Genomic DNA, 19,184 nt, shown 5'->3' with positions numbered 1-19,184 from the left:
TGTTTCCTGGAACTTTGCAGGGTGTCTTCTTTAAACCTCCCCCCCAACCCCAAGCCATCCTTCCAGTCAAAGGAAGCTGGACATGACTTCCTCAAAGCCCATTATTACCGAGTTTGCATTGGTGAGGATGCTGTTATATGATGTGAGAAGCTTCTGGTTTCTCTTCTCACGCTCGTCAGCCTCCCCATGGTAGAGCAGCTGCATCCCATGAAGAAAAAGGCCAACCTCGGGGAAAAAAGAAAAACATTCCACCCACCCTTTGCCTACCTCAGTGGTCTATTCTTAAATGGTATGTTTGTGTTGGCCCAAGTAGTCACTAAGGGTACGTCTAGACTACAGGCTTTTGTTGACAGTAGCTGTCGACAAAGAGCGTCTAGACTACAGCCAGTTCTGTCAACAGAACAAGTCGCTTTTTCGACAGAGTCTAGATGCTCTCTTTGGAAAAAGCAGAGTGTGGATGCAGTAGCACCTTTTGTTGACAGAACTGTGTCGACAAAAGGCATTATTTCTCGTAGAATGAGGTTTTCCACCATCAACAAAACTGCCGCGTTCTGTCGACAGAACTCGGCGGTAGTGTAGACGCAGGTATAGTTTTGTCGACATAAGTCCACTTTTGTCGACAAAACCCCTGTAGTCTAGACACATCCTAAGAGCTGACTCCTAGTTCTACTGAAGCGAAATTCCCTTTGGGCGCAGTAGGCAGTCCTGTGTCCTGTAATGAAAATATTTACATCTCCTCGATGGGGATTTTCACCATGAAACATTCGTGAAAAATCTAGAGACCCCTGGGGTTCACTGGAAAATACATTTAGTGCTCATCTCTGGAATTCAGACTGTAGCATTTCTCCGACAGTGAGCCCTGGGATGGTAAGCTCTTGATGTGTGAACAGGAAAGATTTCCTGTTAGTAATAAATCAGTGGCACAATGCAATATATATATATATATATTTTAAAATTGACCATAAACAGATTTGGGCTGTTTTATGAGCCCTCTTGTGGTGTGGAAAAAAAAAAGAGAGAGAGAGAAATCTCCAGCTTAGTCATTTTGGCAAGACAGATCTCCTAGTGTTGCGTTTTTTAACCTTGGCACGCTCACTTTCTGCTTCCAAGGCCCTGTCTGATCATTGCTTTCCCGGCTCTCGCGTTCTTTATCCTCCATGGGGCCTAACATTGGGTTTTGTTTTGCCTTTATTTTGGGTCACAGCGGTTCATTGCAGCAGCCATTCCTGACTGCAGCACAGGCCCCAGCCCCCCAAGCAGGCCCCAGCCGCCGGAGCAGGCCCTGGGCCCCTTCCTCACGCAGGCCCCCATCATGTGAGATTAGGCCCCGCCCTACCCCTCCCCTCCCCTCGCCACGTGGCCAACGCAGACCAGATGTAATCCTTGTTTATAATTTGATGGGTTGCCACAACATGGATTGGAGGCTTTGTAACACTATGTCCTGCGGAACAGTGACTGAATTCAAGTAGCGTTTCTCCATACATCCAGGAGATGCTCATTCCTTCTTCCCCACGTCATTCCTTTGTGCTATTGTGGTCTCTCTACACCTGCTCTTCACCTCACCCATATTGGTCCAGGAACAAGACTGAAGACTCATTAAAATTCTGTTACTGCTCTTCAGGGGACTATGGCCCATGATATTTTACCTTGCACTCATAGTGCTAGGAAATTACCTCCTGCTTGAGCCATTGCCATGGTCATTCCAAGGATGGTTCCCTTTAGAAGTGGGTTTGGGAACTTTGAATAGTTCAGAATGGCCTTGTAGCTTTGGCTGGCTGAGGCCTTCCCTAGCTAAGATCCAGCAAAACTTGCTACTGTTTACTAGGGTTGATATTTTTTCCCTGACAGGAGGTAGAATAGACAGTCATTTAAAAGCAATTAGAATTGTTGAGACAGCTGCATCTCTGACCTTTCTGACCAGCTAGTTTATCAACAGGGATGTTGATAAAAAAAACTACCGAGACTTGAGCCAGTGGGTAATGGGAGACGTATTTTTCATATGCATTTCCTCTCCACTCTCCTGCTCTTTTAATTAGAGTCTAAGAGCCCACACGGCAAATGGCACAGAGAAAGCGGTTGGTGCATCTATTTCTCCTCTGGCAAAGTGCACAAAGTCCATTTTTGAATTGATGGTGCCTCCAGGAATGCAGGACAGCCTGGATCCTGAGTGTCAGATGAAAGAGCAATCCTCTAATTTAGGGCAGGGGCGGAGGAGGCGGGGGAGAGGGAAGGTTGGTGTAGAAAATTTGGGTTTTACCTCTCTTGCTGGCATGGCATTAACTCCCCAGGGTGGACATTCATATATCCTCTTGGCCAAATGCCGGGGAATTTAGACTACTGGCTTCACAAAGAGGACTCATATTGCTGCTCCAGATGAATAGTGGGATGAAAAGGGTTGTTGCCTGCAGGGCTGCAGCTTTCAGATGTGTGTCTGTGTGAAAAAATCCACACCTTACTATTATTATTGTTTGCCTGTACAGCTGGTCCCCGAGTTACGAACCCACAATCCACGCTTACAAACAGCGTGGCCGCATTTAAAAGCATGCATTCCGACATACGAACACATCGAGTTACGACCAGGTGTTTGGAACATAAACCGTTCATAATTTGGAGACTACCTGTATTACAAATAGCTAGATACCTCGAAAGCTCGACTGAGATCAGGGCACTGTAAAAATACCCATTTGGGAAATTCCCTGCTCTGAAGAGCTTCCGATCGGAATAGACAAGCCAGATAAAGGAAGGAGGCACACAGAATTGGCCGAGAGTCACCTGGAAAAGCCACAAGCAAAACCCAGGTCTTCTGAGTCTGGTGCCCTCCTCTTCAAGTCTCCACATTCCCCTCCCTTTCCTCTCCTGTCTCTGGCTCTTGCCATTTTCAAGGACATATCGATTGAGCCAGAACCTCAGATGGTGTAAATGAGCTTTTTTGGCTTCCCCGACCGAGAGATTTCACTGGAGCTGTGTTGACTTATATGAGTTAAGTACCTGACCTACCAGTTTTGTTTTCTCTTTTCTTGTATCATTTTGTTTTGTTTTGTATTTGTCTCTCTTGAGCTGGTAACACCGTTTGTCACCAGCACGAGCACTTGTCTGACACATTACTCAGTGTTGCAGCTCCTGGTCCTTCCGTTAGCGCTTTCTGCCTGCAGGGAAATAAATGCCATCTTCTTTAAATGTCTTCTGTAACAGCACGATGGAGGCTGTTGGCAGCAAATGATTGCTCTTGGTCTGCAGCAGTTAACAGGATTGAATTATAATGGTTGGACTTGATGATTGAGGCCATTTTTATAGGACCCAGGGAATATTTTGACCTATGCTCAGCTGCTCAGTGTGTTGAGCCTGAAAACAGTTGATTTTTTTTTTGTATTCCACCCTCTGTGAGGGAATAAAAGCCTTCCCCCACCCCTGAGCCTGATCAGCGAGGCACATGGAGAGGGCAGCCAGGCTCTTTGAGCAGCCTGGGGCTGTTGGTATGCATGGAAGCCTGCCTCAGAGTCCTGCAGGACTGCTGGTTGGGAGCCTCCTTGGCAACCGTCTCCCAGCCAGAGCCTGCTCCCCTACTCCCTGCCCCAGGTCACCACCCAAACCCTCTGCACCCCCTGCCCCAGGTCACAACTCTCTTCCAGATCCTGCACCCCTCCTACGTCCCTCCCCCGGTCCAGAGTCTTCTCCTGCACCCATACGCCTTCCCTGACTCTGCACCCCAACCCCCAGCCCCTTCACCCAAACTCCCTCTCAGACCACACATCCTCCTGCAACCCAAGTCCCCTACCCCAAGCTCCCTTCTGCACCCAATCTTCATCCCAGACCCCGCACCACCTCCATAGAAAAGTGAGGACCTTGACCACTTTACAAAATCTTGATGTGTGTCCCCCCCTCCCATCAAAAATCATTGCCTAACTCAAGTCTAGTGACTGCTTATAGTGCCCGGTGTAGTTGGTCTTTTTTTTACACAATGGCCTGAGCTTGCCAAATGCAACATAAGAGCGGCCAGACTGGGACAGACCAAAGGTCCATCTAGCCCCGGAGCCTGTCTGCCAACAGGGGCAGGCTCCTAGGGAGGAGACTTTGCTACGGCAGAACAGAGAGGAGGCGGCAGCCCACATCGGTTAATTGGTTAATCGATTCAACTCTGACATCCCCAATAGCGGCAGCTGTCTGCAGTACGGAATTTGGGAGGGCAGCAGTCCTGCTCGGTGTGCTTGGTGGGCACTCGTTGTGTCACCAACATTCTCCCCTGCACCATCCAAACAGCGGTACCTTTCCAAACCTCGATGGGTTGCTCTCCGATGCGTGAGCACTTATACGAACGACAGTGTTTTAAAGTGCCAACTCATTTCCTGTTTGAATGTTTGCAGGGGTGCCAGGACAGATCGGGCTCCCAGGTCCTATTGGACCAGTTGGACTTCCAGGACCTCCAGGACCAAAAGGAGACCGGGGAGACACTGGCGAGAGGGGGCCAGCTGGGCCACCAGGTGAGTCTCGGAGAGGAACCTTGGCTGGGAAGTTCATCTTCTTCAAGACAAACTTCTCCGTGGCACGGAATAGGTAGTTCGAATTACACGAGGAGTAACGGTAGTTCGAATTAGAAAGCCTAATTCGAACTACCTACTCCGTGCCACGTGTAGCTGCGGGCACGGAGTCGGCACTAACGGGGATTTAAAAATGGCGGTGCCCGGCAAGATGCAAATGAAGCCCGGGATATTTAAATCCCGGGCTTCATTTGCAACTTCAAATGACTACATTAACCACCCTAGTTCGAACTAGGGTGGTAGTGTAGACATACCCAGAGGTAGCAGTGCGGGGAGCAGAGAGGGGGGCAGGCAGAGCTGGTGCTTGCAGGGAGCTGGCTTAAAAGCCGCTCCCTGCATACAAGCTCCCAGGAAGCCGCCTGCCCCTTCCCCATGTTTAACTGCTGAAATTTTCAGCGGTTCCACATTTACTTGAATAAACACATTTTAGCATTCCTAGTCGTTAAGATCTCTGTTTTGCAGATGCAGAAGCTGAAACAAAGTAGGCTTAGTCCCAGATCATCCATGTTTAGAACAGTGAGGTGAATTTCAGAGGCAATAGAATCATAGAATATTAGAACTGGAAGGGACCTCGAGAGGCGATGAATGCCTACACCTCAAACAAAAGTTAAAAATCCTCTGCGTTTTGCTAACAGGGACAGGGTGGGACTGGACTGCTGTTATTGTCAGGTGCCTAACAAAAAGCCGGATAAAAGGGCTTTTATTCCACTTAACAGATGTTCTGAGACAAAATTACTGCGTTTTATTCTCCCTACACATTTCCCACCAATTCTGTTGGTAATGACTATTTTTTCCATACAGAAATTTTCACTCTCTCCCAAAGAAGCTCTTCTATTCTGCACATTTCTGCAGTCTCTTGCCAACTTTGTTTAAAAAGAATCACTCTTCTAAAACTAACAACAAGGGGTATTCAGTGAGGTTTTTTTTGTCCAAACAATATTATTATTTTTTTTTTTTTGCCACAAGGGTCTGCTTTCCAAAGAAAACGTCTATTTTCATCAAAGAACCAAACACTCAAACTGGAGCATTTTGACTAAAAACCAAAATGTTTTAGTATTCAAATTCCTGTGAAAAATAAAAAAATTCCCTTACTTTTTTGGGGATTAATAATTGCCTCTTTTTACCTCTGACCTGGCAGGAATCAATGTATGGTGGGCTCAGCCAAAGGCTGGGAGCCAGGCAGTGTTAAACTGGGATGCCAGGTCTGCCTTTGGTTTGCTTTTGTGGCTTTGGGAAAATCATTGAATCCTTCTGTGCCTCAGTTTCCCCATCTATAAAAGGGAGGGAATAAAGATGCGGACTTAGCTGCTTCCCTTAGGTGCCATTGACATTCCTTGAAGGCTTGTGTGGTGCTTTGACAATGGAAGCTTTGATGTACTCCTATGAATATTAACCCTTTTTCTGGGTAGCTTCCACTGCTCCAATCCACATTGAATAGCAGCGACTTCTAGAGTCATTGTAAATGGCGTGTTTCATCTCTGACCAGCCACAGAAGCCCAGAACATTCCATCCTCCAAGAGCAGAGACTTTTCCTTTTAGTGGGCTTTTTGCCAGTGTAAGCACTGTGACAGGCCGCAGAATTCACCCTATGGCCCGAGCCCTGTACCTGCGTCCAACAGGGGGCATGCCCATTAAAGCCCTTTTGACAGCTCCAGGTATTAGGCACTTCCATGTTTAGACCTAGATGAAATTCTTTCCAGCAGCTCGGTGGGCTTTGCACTGCCTTTTTACCTCAACGCATCTTCTGGCGCTGCTCCGACTTAGAGAAATCACCTCTTCTATTTCTTTGCAGGACTTCTGGGACCTCAAGGACCAAGAGGACTTCCAGGAGAAACTGGGATCCCTGGCCCTCCAGGACCTCCAGGGCCACCTGCATCCCCAGGCCTGCCGCTCACTGTCCAACAAGGGGTTCTCTACTCGCTGCAGCCCACGGCTGAAAAAGAAAGTAGGTTTCCTTCAGTGTCTACATCTTTCTCGGTGCATCTGTGTGTGACAGGCTGATAGCCTGTGCAGCAGAAACCAATGTTTTTAACCACCTCCTCGCCCAGTGCTACCCTGTCTCAGCTTTCTCTGGACGAGACCAGAGGACCCGCAAGTCTTGTGGATCCTGTTGGGTATTTCAGCATAGGAACAAGATTTGGGGGGTAGAAAGACATCAAATGGTGCCATCTCTTCCTAGTGATGAACCTGAACTCTTCATTCTGGTTGTTACCTGGCTGTGGATTAAGAAGAGTAGTTGGGTACTGAGTTTACAGTAGGGATGTGAAGGACTCGTCAACTAGTCCCTCCCCCACCCACCCCTCCCTCAGAGCCAGGCACCCATAGCCCACATAGAATCATAGAATCATAGAACTGGAAGAGACCGTAGGAGGTCATCAAGTCCAGGCATCTCCCAGTCTAACCCAATGCCTGGGTCACATCAGAACCGCTGCCGCAGCCATGTGCTTCTCCCTCCAGGCGCGCTGAGCGGCCGTGAGCAGTCTGGGCGCATGACTCTGAATGAGCCATAACCCTAAGAGCGGCATTTCTTTGAGCAAAGAGCCACATGCGGCTCAAGAGTTGTGGGTTGGCCACGCCTGCTGTAGGCAGAAGGGCGTGGATTTTGGTGCTTTAAGTGCTTTTGAAAATATTGTACTTGTTTGTTTATTGATATGTTTAAGTGCAAGGAAAGGCATTCTGGAAAAGATGCTTTTCAGACACCAGTCTATGTTCTGTCAGGTTTGGGCTTGCTCTGGTTGTTTCTGACAGGGAGTTCTGCTGGTAGGGTCCGGGAGTGATACTTTGAAACTCAGCACTGTCTTCCCTTTGGCTAGTAAAGTGCTGCAAAATGAATGCCCTACCCGCCCTACCCATCCTACCCCTATAAAGCGCCAGCTGTTCTACTCACCTCCGGTTTCAAAGTCAAATTATTGTAATTACAGCCACCGGATTAGTAAGTGTCTTTGTATCTGATAATTATCTATGGATTTCCTTCCCCTTCACCTTCCTCCCACTTCACAATCCTTTTCCTGAAGGAGAGTGGATGCATTTTTAATTTGTTAAAGATTTTAGCAGCATTGCTCTGTCTTAAATTATTTAGAGTGTTATGGGCAGGATTAAATTAATTGTGGTTCAGTACCCAAGCTCTTAGCAAAATGTAGAATGCGCTATGTTTTTTATATTTGATATTTGATATCAGTAGGAGATTTTGCATTAAATTCACCCTTGGCTTCATATGGGTTCATACCAATTATTGTGTTTTGATGCAGTAGTAACATTTGATATTTCCATAGGCCCTTTCATCCTGATGAATCCCAAAGCACTTTGAAAATGACATAGATATAAAACCAATGGTATGCAGTAAGAATATTAAGTATCAGGTAATTGACTAATCGACTATTTGATTAGTCGATTGGGCGCCTCTGCCTTCAAAGGTGAAAGCGCCACATGGAGCCAAGGGTCAGCTGGGGACTGCTAACTCCAGGCTCCGTGCAGTGCTGCTGCTTTGAAATGCCGCGAGGAGCCTGATGCCGAGTTCCTCGCGGCATTTCAAAGTGACAGTGCCACGTGGAGCCCGGGGGTCTGGCCCCAGGCTTCAAGCGGCTCTTCCCCACCTCCCCATTGCTGCCTCTATCTGATAGAGGCAGTAAGGAGGGGAAGCAACTAGTCAACTATCCTGTCGACTATCCATTAAGCATTTGCTTATCGGATAGTCAACTAGTCCTTTACATCCTTAGTACGCTGTCTGTTCTTGGAGGGCAGCAATCAGCCAGCATGGAAGAGTGGGAGGGAAAGAATACTTCTTGACAAACGTATACTTTTGTGAAAAGTGCCATGTTCTCCTTAGTAGCTATGAAACACAGCCAGAACCCTAATCTTCGGAAAAGACCTGAGCCAATTTCTCTGTCCTTGAAAGAATGATTTTACCCAGTCATTCCTGGAAAGAATGTTTCAAAACTCCAATGGGAGTACTGCCATTGACTTGAAATGGGCACACGATCAGGCTTGGATGCTTGGCTCATTGAGTAATCTCCCCCTGAATTATAGTCTATGCCATTTTACTTTTTTTTAAAAGCTATAAAATCCCTGGTATTTCCTACTTTATAGGAGCACTTTGATCAGGCAAAACAATGGCAGTTTTTAAAATCAAGATTTGAAGTTTTTCTAAAAAAATTCACACAAGTTCAACTAGGAATTTTTGCTGGCTTTTCTTATATAGGAGGTCAGACCCTGTGATCAGAGTGGTCTCTTTTGACTTTGAATCTGTGAATGTGTTACTGGTGATTGATTCATGAGTGTAGTCTGTAGCCCAAAACTAAATTCTTGGAGAACTGATTGGAAGAAGTCTTGGGGAACCCCAACATACTCATGATACAAGCATTTGAATAGAATAGATTGTGCAGACACAGTAAGTTTTGAAGTTTCTCACAATATCAGAATTCCCCCTCCTCAGCCCTATAATCCTCAAATGGAAAATTGTTACTTACTGTCCCTTTTACGTAGGTGAGTATATTTCATGAGAAATTTTGCATCCTCTATTTTTCAGCCAGATGGAATCTTTGAGACTGGAAATTGAGTGAAATTGGCAAACATCATGTGAGGTCCCTGGAACACAGTGGGGGAGAGCTGAGAGCCATTGAACCAAAATGTAAACCTTCTATATGATGGAAATCACTTCAAGCCAGTCGGTGAAACAGCACCCCAAGATCCAGCATCTAGTTGCATTTGGCTGATTCCTGTTAGATCCGTGTTCAGGATATGCATGGGTCTAGTTTCCACAAATGTTCAGTAGCAGTGAAATCTCTCCAGCGTATGGCCAATCAAAATTTCATCCCAGTAGTGAAGTTCTAGCTTTACTGATGTCAATAAGAGATGGAATCTGGGCTAGATTTGTAGGTACAGAGAGTGGTGCTAAGCCTTTTGGAGTTTTGGTCTATATCTGATCTCGACCCGTCTGTCTAGTTCAGATGTTTGTAGAGTCTCCATCATTGTATCTAAGTGCAAAACTCTAAACAATTCTTGCTTGCTGCTACTACTTGTGATTAATACAAGGTTCACTAACAGGATAGGTCTCTAATATGGGATGATGGGTTTACTTAAATCCACATCCTATATAATCTGCCCTTTCACTCTTGTTGGCTTATTTGTGCTACTGCTGATTGGTGGAAAACTAATTCTCTACTGCCAATAAAAGCCAGTTCTGTAAATATCAGATAGGATTTTTTTTTTAAATGGAGCACATCTGAAAACCATAACCATAAGATCCCATGTGCTGACAGCAGAGGGAAGTATACCCCAGCTAATGAGCATGTGCATCTACGTTATGTGAGAAAGCCGAATCCGATTATTATGAACCAGTGTTCGGGTTCTGCCTGATCATGGTTAATGTCAGTGGTTTATTAATCACAAGTTCCTGTTGGCAGCTTTTATCAACAAGCAGAAGCCAAAAAGGGGGGGGGAGACAAACAATTTCTCACAGTTTTACTGTGCTGCGGTAGAGAAATTGGTCCCAGTTGTGTCTCTCCAGATCAGGTAGCAGGCAGGAATTAAGACAGGATTACTTCATTTCCATCCTGTCTCAACAAATCAAGCCTTTAATGGGGAGAATTTATCCTTAACACAGAATCATTAGAGATGGGCCAGATTCTAAACCAGCGGTGGGCAAAAGGGCTTCTGTGGTCTGGTCCCCTGCCCCCAGGCCAATCAGGGTCTGGGCGTGGTGGGAAGCACACACAGTTTCCACCCTGCTCCCATCCTGCAAGGAGCGCACGGGGCTTAGAAGTGCCACACGCTCCTGGCAGAGCAGGAAGAGACTTCGCGTGCTCCCTCACCCCCAAGCCATGGGGGGGGGGGGAAGACTTCAAGTGTTCCCCCACTGCCAGTCCAATCATGGTCTCTGAGTGGAGAAGCAGGGAAGTATCCTGACCCACCCCTTCCTTTGAGGCACCATCCCTTCCTGAAGTGGTCCCTGGTAAAAAATTATTCCCCACCCCTGTTCTTAACAATATCTGGTATTGCCCTGTAGGCAAATGGGCAATTTATGCACTTGGGAGATAAGAGGGGCGGGCTTTCGGTGCATTATCTCAGAGCTCATCGAAAGGGCTATGAACTGAAATGAGCTTTTTCTGGAGAAAGGAAGTAGGAAATGATTGCTTGGTCTGATCACGGGGTGGTACACTCTCTCATATCTGTGGTAAAGTCCTTTAAGAAATAAACCTCCTCGTGGTACAGAGCAAGTTAGAGACTTGCCTGAGGTCAACTACCAAGACAGTGGCAGGAGAAGGAACAAAACTCAGATCGCCTGCATCCCCATTCAGTGCTTGATCTGCTGGCCTTTCTGAAAAGAGTGAAGAGAGGGAGAGAATGGAGCAGGAGGAATAAGAGAGAGATGCGGGCCAGGGAACGGAAAAGTGAGGGGAGAGGAATGCTGGCATTTCTAAAACTGTTTCCGTGGCTGTGAAAGTTGTACAGTTCCATGTCCCTGGAATGCCCATGGCTGCTAGACAGGTCAACAAGCGTCACTGTCTCTCAGGATAGATTTCAGCGCTTAGTCAACCTGTGGAACTCCTTGCCAGAGGATGAGGTGAAGGCTAGGACTTTAACAGGGTTCAAAAAAGAACTAGATAGATTCATGGAGGTTAGGTCGTTCAATGGTTATTAGCCAGAATGGGTAGGAATGGTGTCCCTAGCCACTGTTTTACTGGAAGTGGATGACAGGAGGGATCACGTGAGGATTACCTGTTGTGTTCCCTCCCTCTGGTGCATCTGGTATTGGCCACTGTTGGTAGGCTGGATGGTCCATGGTTTGACCCAGTATAGTTGTTCTTACGTTCTTATTTTAAGTTTCCCCTTTTCAACATGCTCAAATTCCTAGCTCTGCCCATATCAAGCAGGTTGCCTTTTCAGAGCACTTTTTGGGCTACCTAGCAGTTTGGAAAGGCCTGAGGCAAGGGAGGTTTAAATGGGAAAGATCCTATAGCCAAGAGCAGAATTTGTTTTGTTATACTGACAATTTGTCTTGTTATGCATAGCTGGTAGTTAGGGTTGCCAGGTGTCCGGTATTCCCCTGGACAGTCCAGTATTTTTGCCTCCTGCCGGTAAAAAAAATTCAGAGAATACCAGACACCTGAGATGTCCGGTATTTTCTGAATTTTTCCCCGGCCAGGAAGCGAAAAAGCCGGGCACCTGCCAACCCTACAAACACTCAGCATCTGGCCTCCCCCCCCCCCCCCCCCCCCCCGAGCCTCCTCTGGCTCCCAACAACCCCAGTCCCCCAATCCCAGCCCCCATACTTACCTGGTTCCCCAAGGCTGCCAGCACAAAATGGCTGCCGGCCAAAAGACCTAGGGGAAGCAATGCTTCCCCTGGGTCGTAGTGCTCAACCGTTCCCCTGTTCCTATCGCTGCACTCACTCTTAAAGGGGACATGCTGTTTTAATGCTGGGGTGGTTTTTTTTTTTTTTAATTAATAAGTCCTTGGAGTCCTTTTATTTTTTTTGCTCAACAACTTTGGTCTCCCCCTGTTTTTCGCCCCTTCAACAGAATTTTTTCCCGGTGTTTTTTTTGGGGGGGGGGGTTGTTCGGTATTTTTGTTTCAACCATCTGGCAATGTTACTGGTAGTGCCGCAGGCGAGCCACACAGAAGGGAAAGGATCCTCCACTACTTTGTGGTTGAATGACATTTCCCCCATAGAAGGTATAAAAGCAGGGACGAGGGCCTGCAACATAAGCCCATGTATGGTGTGAGGCCTGCGGCCTGAATTAAAGTAGCAGAAAAGCTTCATTGATATGAAACAAAGAAGCAAAGTCAGGCTCTACCTACTTGCTTCTTTGCTTTATATCAACAAATCTCAACCACTACTTTAGTTCAGGCGTCAGGCCTCACACCAGGCCTCTGACACACAGGCTTATGTTGCAGTCCTTCTTCCCACTACGTAAGGAATTTAGAGAACATTGTTGTGGTCCTCTTGAGCCAGCCAATACTTCAGTGAGTTTTCAATGATTGTGCTACCACAGAAGAAGCGACGTTCTATTCCCCCACCCACCTTCACGCTGCAGAGCACAAATGCTGAGCTGTTGAGCTCAAGGGCTCTTAAGCAGAGTTCCCCCTCCCTCAGTGTGTCACAATTAGAGAAGCACCTTTCATAAATAACTTTGAGTCGAAATGATCTAATGTCAGGGTGGGTGGATTTGTGAGGAGTAACTCTGTTTGTCATCATCATAATGTTCTCTGTGGCTGGAATTTTCTACAACACAAATACTCTCCCCTCAGCAATAATTAAAATCCCATTAGTTTGCAACCCCACTGCTGCATCCCGCCCCCCGAAGGATGTTTAATTTTGTTGACGGCGTGTTCTTTTAAAAAACAAATCCCCTGAAATTGGTAATGCATTCTCTGATGTTTGATGCTCACTTTCAGGTTCCATCTCACTCACAAACCCTGATGGATTTTGACATGGTCAAATAAAACTCAGATTAATTGGATTACACACTTCACTAGGGTACCTTTCCCTTTTGTACATGAAAGCATTCTCAGACGTTTTGTTTCAGGGCCGCAAAGACGGAAAGATGGCTACGGTCAAAAATGACTGTCTAGGAAATAACTGTGTGATTGAGCTCTTGTGTCTTGGACTCTGACCTGCGTTCAGTGTTCATGGCATGCTGTTCACTCCCTGGATTCCAGTGCAGAGATGCCCTGTCCCTGAGGGCATCTGCATTTTTGCCTATTTCCCAGAGTTCCACAGTACATGCCATGGAGCTATCAACGACCAATATCCATTGCTTCACCAAAGGTTAAAATCCTTCAGTATGTCTATGTAGAATCATAGGACTGGGAGAGACTTCTGGAGGTCATCGAGTCCAACCCCCTGCCCAAAGCAGGACCAACCCCAACTAAATCATCCCAGCCAGGGCTTTGTTAAGCCAGGACTTAAAAACCTCTAGATTCCCACCACCTTCCTAGTGAAATAGTGTTTCCTAATATCCAACCTAGACCTCCCCCACTGCAACTTGAGACCATTGCTCCTTGTTCTGCCATCCGTCACTGCTGAGAACAGCCTCTCCCAGCCTCTTTGGAACCTCCCTTCAGGAAGTTGAAGGCTGCTATCAAATCCCCCCTCACTCTTCTCTTCTGCAGACTAAATAAGCCCAAATCCCTCAGTCGCTCCTCGTAAGTCATGTGCTCCAGCCCCCTAGTCATTTTGGTCGCCCTCCGCTGGACCCTCTCCAATGCGTTGACATCCTTTCTATAGTGGGAGGCCCAGAACTGGACGCAACACTCCAGATGTGCCTCGCCAGTGCCAAATAAAGGCAGGGCTGGATTAAGGGGGAGGGTAGCCAGGCAGCTGCCTGGGACACCAACCTATGGGGGGTGCTGATGGCAGCTGTAAGGGGCACTGGGGCTGAGGGCCGCATGTCGCCCCTTAGAGCTGCCATCAGGCGCTACGCACCTGATAGCAGCTGTAAGGTTCACAGTGTACCGGGAGGCGGGGTTGCACGCCTGCTTCCTGGGGCACAGGAATGACTCAACCCGGCCCTGAATAAAGGGGAATAATCACTTCTCTGGATCTGCTGGCAATGCTCCTCCTAATGCAACCTAATATGCCATTAGCCTTCTTGGCTACAAGGGCGCACTGTTGACTCATCTCCAGCTTCTCATCCACTGTAACCCCCAGGTCCTTTTCTGCTGAACTGCTACTTAGCCAGTCGGTCCCCTGTAAAAATTCTTGTGATTCTTCAATCCCAAGTGCAGGACTCTGCTCTCGTTCTTGTTGAACCTCATCAGATTTCTTTTGAAATAGGGCTCGCTTCCCGGATTTTGATATTTGTAGTGCTGGATTCTGCTCTCGTTTACGACATTGTGGAGTATACCACAAAACTGATGTTTGAGGGGTTGCTCTATATTTACATCAGTGTTCCTCTAAGCCGGAAAAGAATCCCATCTAATGATAGCCCAGCGACCTAAACATCTGGGGGGGGGGGAGAACAGACTAATGGTGGTTTGAGATCACAGGCACGAGGAAATGGAAGTTTCTAGCTCATGGAGAGCAGTAGCTGGGGGAAATCGGGCTTTTCAGAAAGCTGTCTGTCATGGGTGACTGTTCCATGCAGTATGTGTTGACTGGACCATGGCAGAGGCTCATGGCCAGGGATTCTACAGCAAAGACGCAAGTGATATGTAATAAGATTATGTGTGCATGTGTGCGTCTGTGTATTGTTTCTTCAAGCAACGGTTAGCATTTCTAGCCCATGTTCCCCAAAAGGCACTGCTGAAGTATCATGCCTTGTATTAGTGTAGTGTTATTACATGGTTTTGTTACATTTTTTTTCAAGTTTTGAAGATGCCTGTGTGTCTTTTCTCAATTTGTCCTTCACTACCTCTGCTTCTCAATCCAGAGGAAGGTCAGACGACTAGAGAAATGCTGATTAGAGTCCAGGTCAACCACAAAGCCAGGAATAAATCCCTGAGACTACGGAATTGGTTTAAATCAGGACAGGGGTGCAAACAGCTTCCGCGTGTCCCTGGGCAAAGTGTGTGGGAGGGCTGGCTCTGCACCCCTTCAGGGGGCAGGGCCTTGGAAGGAAGGGGTGGAGCTGTGGAAGCCAGTCTTCTACACCATCTGGACTGTGGCTCTGGACACACACCTCCCCTGCGCTCAGAGCCATGCAGAGCATGCCAGGTGGGGCTTCAGCAGTGATTTAAAGGGCTCAGGGCTCCAGCTGCATGTTTGAGTCAAGATCAAGTGGCTAAAGCAGTGGATTGTGAATCTTGACAATGGACAGGTCGCTTGCTTTCGGTGTCTTCGTTTCACCCTCTGCAATTTACATATTGTCCGCAGCGCTTTTGTATCTTCCAATGAACAGGGCTTCCCTAATGGACCCTAATAACCTATGGATCCGTAGGGAGTGTGTAGGGCGGATATGCTGGGCCCAGAGACTTGATGAGCAGATGTTTTACAGGTGACATGGCTAGGCTCTCAAAACCAAACTGTTATTCTACACTGTAGTGCAGAAAAGCAGCTACCCAGTTCCCTGCTTTGGCAACTGGCCGTGGGATTCAGTAGCTAAACAAGCACCCTGATTTCGACAGAGGGGAAAATTCTTTGGGGGCAATTAGAAGGAACAGGGTGGAGGGATGAAAAAGAGCATGAAAGAGACTAAATACAAATGCACTTGATCCAGAGCCAGTATGTGCACATGATGGCCTGAAGTATAGAGCCTCGAGTACCCAGAAGAACGAGATCGCTGCTTTGGCTCCCCCAGTAGAAAATCACAGCCTTTTATTTTGCAATGAGCTTCTGGGTGAGTTCTCCTCTGAACAGCCAGGGAAATTGCTCTAATGGTCAGAATTCCACATAATTAAACACTCTCGCTCCTTGGCCGACAGCTAGCTCGAGCTTCCAGCCTGCCCAGTGTGAAATCCTGTCTGACGGGACGCTGCTGCTGATAATCTTTTCAATCCTTCATTTCTCTGCTCTTTACCACAGATGGAGAACCCCAGCTGGCTTCCACCATCATAGACACGATCATGGCTGGCTTGCCAGGGCCACGTGGCGCACCAGGGCCTGTTGGGCCACCAGGTAACAGACTCCATTGAACTGGACCGCATTAATGAGGAGAAACCAAACCAAAGAGTCTTCTCAGGTTATGTGAGCGGAAGGTCTAGTGGCATTTTTTTACTCTATTGGAGGCAGCAGCATGGAGGGGTGGAGGAGGCTGCTGCGAAGCAGCCTCTGTCCGTGGTGGGTGGATCTGAGCTCCCCGCGGACAGAAGCTGCAGTGGCATCCCACGGAGCAGCCTCTGTCCGCGGTGGGCCTGGGCCCGCCACAGACAGAGGTTGTTCTGTGGCAGCACCCTCTGTCAACGGGGCTCTGTATCAGTGGCAGCAGCATGGGGCGGCAGGCAACTGGTTTGAGCGGGGAGCTGGGTTTTAAACTGGGTCCCCTTTCAGACCAGCTCCATCTGTCACCTCGTGCTGCTGCTTCTGATACAGAGGCAGCAGCACAAGGTGGCAGGGGACTCCCCAGGAGTGGGAACCAGTGAATAGTCATGTAACCGCTAACATTTCATGTGGTTATGTAACTATTCAGTTACACGATAGCTAACATCCCTAGTATGCAGGGGATGTTTTTACATCAGAATGTGCATCTATCTTTTGTTTGATGCCAGTGCTTGAGCCATGTCCTGACGATCCAGTGAGATATGTGCAGAGAGAGCGAGAGACATGCTAATCTGGAGTAATGAAAGGAAATGAGTGTGATTGAAATTGAGGTTCAATTTCTCGGTTTCTCTAAAACTGTCTCAGATTATGATTTTATCACCAGGACCTCCAGGCACTTCAGGACCCAAGGGGCCCCCAGGACCTACTGGAGTTCCTGGATCACAAGTAAGCAATTTTATCCCGTGCCTTGGTGGGGGCGAGAGGGAGATGGGGAACAGAGCAGAGCATGGAATTAATCTCTGTAGAAAGGAGATGAAATATTTAATTATTAGAGCTCAGTGGAAATCGGAATTTGCATCTAAGAAGACATTCCAATATTTCAACACTTTGTATCTCAGATCAAGACTAAAAAGCTGAAATAGTGAAATTTTTCTCAGAACAAAATGTTCTGAAGAACTTGATTTGGAAATGGCAAAGCACTTGATTTGGAAATCTTGCCGCTTGTCTACACTGGCCGCGAGTATTTGCGCAAGAACACTGACTTTGTAATGTACAAAATCAGTGGTTCTTGCGCAAATACTCTGACGCTCCTGCTCAGGGATAAGCCCTCTTGCGCAACTATTCTTGCACAAGAGGGCCAGTGTAGACAGCAACATTAATTTCTTGCGCAAGAGAGCGTCTACACTGGCACAGATGCTTTTGCGCAAAAGCAAATCTTTTGTGCAAAGGCACATGCCAGTATAGACGCTCTCTTGCACAAATACTTTTAACGGAAAAACTTTTCCGTTAAAAGGATTTGCACAAAATCATGCCAGTCTAGACGCAGCCTTCATGTTGAGTTAGTTCAGTAATGACCGGTATCTCCCTAGGGAGCTGCATTGCCTCCTGGGAGTTTTAGTTTGGGTCCTTGATGGCCCTTTTCTCCCAAGCAACCTGGGCTGAGCAGGATGGATGGACTAAATCTCCTATGAGGCACCATGCAGCCCTGTCAGAGGGGTGAGAGAGTTGTAGCATGGGATATGTAGTCTGGCAAAGGATGCTGGTCCATATGAGAAAATGAGCCCATGAGATCATAGAATCATAGAATCATAGAATAATAGGACTGGAAGGGACCTCGAGAGGTCATCGAGTCCAGCCCCCCGCCCTCAAGGCAGGATCAAGCTCCGTCTACACCATCCCTGACAGATGTCTATCTAACCTGTTCTTAAATATCTCCAGAGAGGGAGATTCCACCACCTCCCTTGGCAATTTATTCCAATATTTGACCACCCTGACAGTTAGGAATTTTTTCCTAATGTCCAATCTAAACCTCCCCTGCTGCACTTTAAGCCCATTACTCCTTGTCCTGTCCTCAGAAACCAAGAGGAACAAATTTTCGCCTTCCTCCTTGTGACACCCTTTTAGATATTTGAAAACCGCTATCATGTCCCCCCTTAATCTTCTTTTTTCCAAACTAAACAAGCCCAGTTCATGAAGCCTGGCTTCATAGGTCATGTTCTCTAGACCTTTAATCATTCTTGTCGCTCTTCTCTGTACCCTTTCCAATTTCTCCACATCTTTCTTGAAATGTGGCGCCCAGAACTGGACACAGTACTCCAGCTGAGGCCTAACTAGTGCAGAGTAGAGCGGCAGAATGACTTCACGAGTTTTGCTTACAACACACCTGTTGATACAACCTAGAATCATATTTGCTTTTTTTGCAACAGCATCACACTGTTGACTCATATTCAACTTGTGGTCCACTATGACCCCTAGATCCCTTTCCGCCATGCTCCTTCCTAGACAGTCGCTTCCCATCTTGTATGTATGGAACTGATTGTTCCTTCCTAAGTGGAGCACTTTGCATTTTTCTTTATTAAACCTCATCCTGTTTACCTCTGACCATTTCTCTAACTTGCTAAGGTCATTTTGAATTATGTCCCTATCCTCCAAAGAAGTCGCAACCCCACCCAGTTTGGTATCATCTGCAAACTTAATAAGAGTACTCTCTATCCCAATATCTACATCATTGATGAAGATATTGAATAGTACGGGTCCCAAAACAGACCCTTGAGGAACTCCACTTGTTATCCCTTTCCAGCAGGATTTAGAACCGTTAACAACAACTCTCTGACTACGGTTATCCAGCCAATTATGCACCCACCTTATCGTGGCCCTATCTAAGTTATATTTGCCTAGTTTATCAATAAGAATATCATGCGAGACCGTATCAAATGCCTTACTAAAGTCTAGGTATATGACATCCACCGCTTCTCCCTTATCCACAAGGCTCGTTATCTTATCAAAGAAAGCTATCAGATTAGTTTGGCATGACTTGTTCTTCACAAACCCATGCTGGCTATTCCCTATCACTGTTATCTGATATCTGATATCTGAACTGTTACTCCTATGAGACTATGCAGCACCGTAGGGAAACACAGTTCAACAAACCAAAGTATTTTGATGTAGCTTGATCCAAGTTGCTTTTTTCAGAAAGGAAAAATCAAAAAAAGCTTTTGGAAAAATCAAAA

General features: G+C 46.9%; 1 protein-coding gene across 3 annotated transcripts in view; it reads left to right on the top strand.

The window, feature by feature from the left end:
* The window catches only part of COL26A1 (collagen type XXVI alpha 1 chain), a 254,279-nt gene that overhangs the window by 211,029 nt on the left and 24,066 nt on the right, over window positions 1-19,184 (top strand). For all 3 annotated transcript variants that reach the window (XM_006114230.5, XM_006114229.5, XM_006114228.5), the window contains exons 6-9: window positions 4,362-4,478; window positions 6,328-6,480; window positions 16,000-16,092; window positions 16,838-16,899. In XM_006114230.5, coding sequence (XP_006114292.1) covers window positions 4,362-4,478; window positions 6,328-6,480; window positions 16,000-16,092; window positions 16,838-16,899 — 425 coding nt within the window. The remainder of the gene's footprint in view (window positions 1-4,361; window positions 4,479-6,327; window positions 6,481-15,999; window positions 16,093-16,837; window positions 16,900-19,184) is intronic.

The sequence above is a fragment of the Pelodiscus sinensis genome, chromosome 21 (genome assembly GCF_052426305.1).
Source record: "Pelodiscus sinensis isolate ZL-2025 chromosome 21, ASM5242630v1, whole genome shotgun sequence".
Classification (NCBI taxonomy): Eukaryota; Metazoa; Chordata; order Testudines; family Trionychidae; genus Pelodiscus; species Pelodiscus sinensis.
The sequence above is the reverse complement of the archived record's forward strand: the minus strand, read 5'-3'. Positions and strand labels throughout refer to the sequence as shown.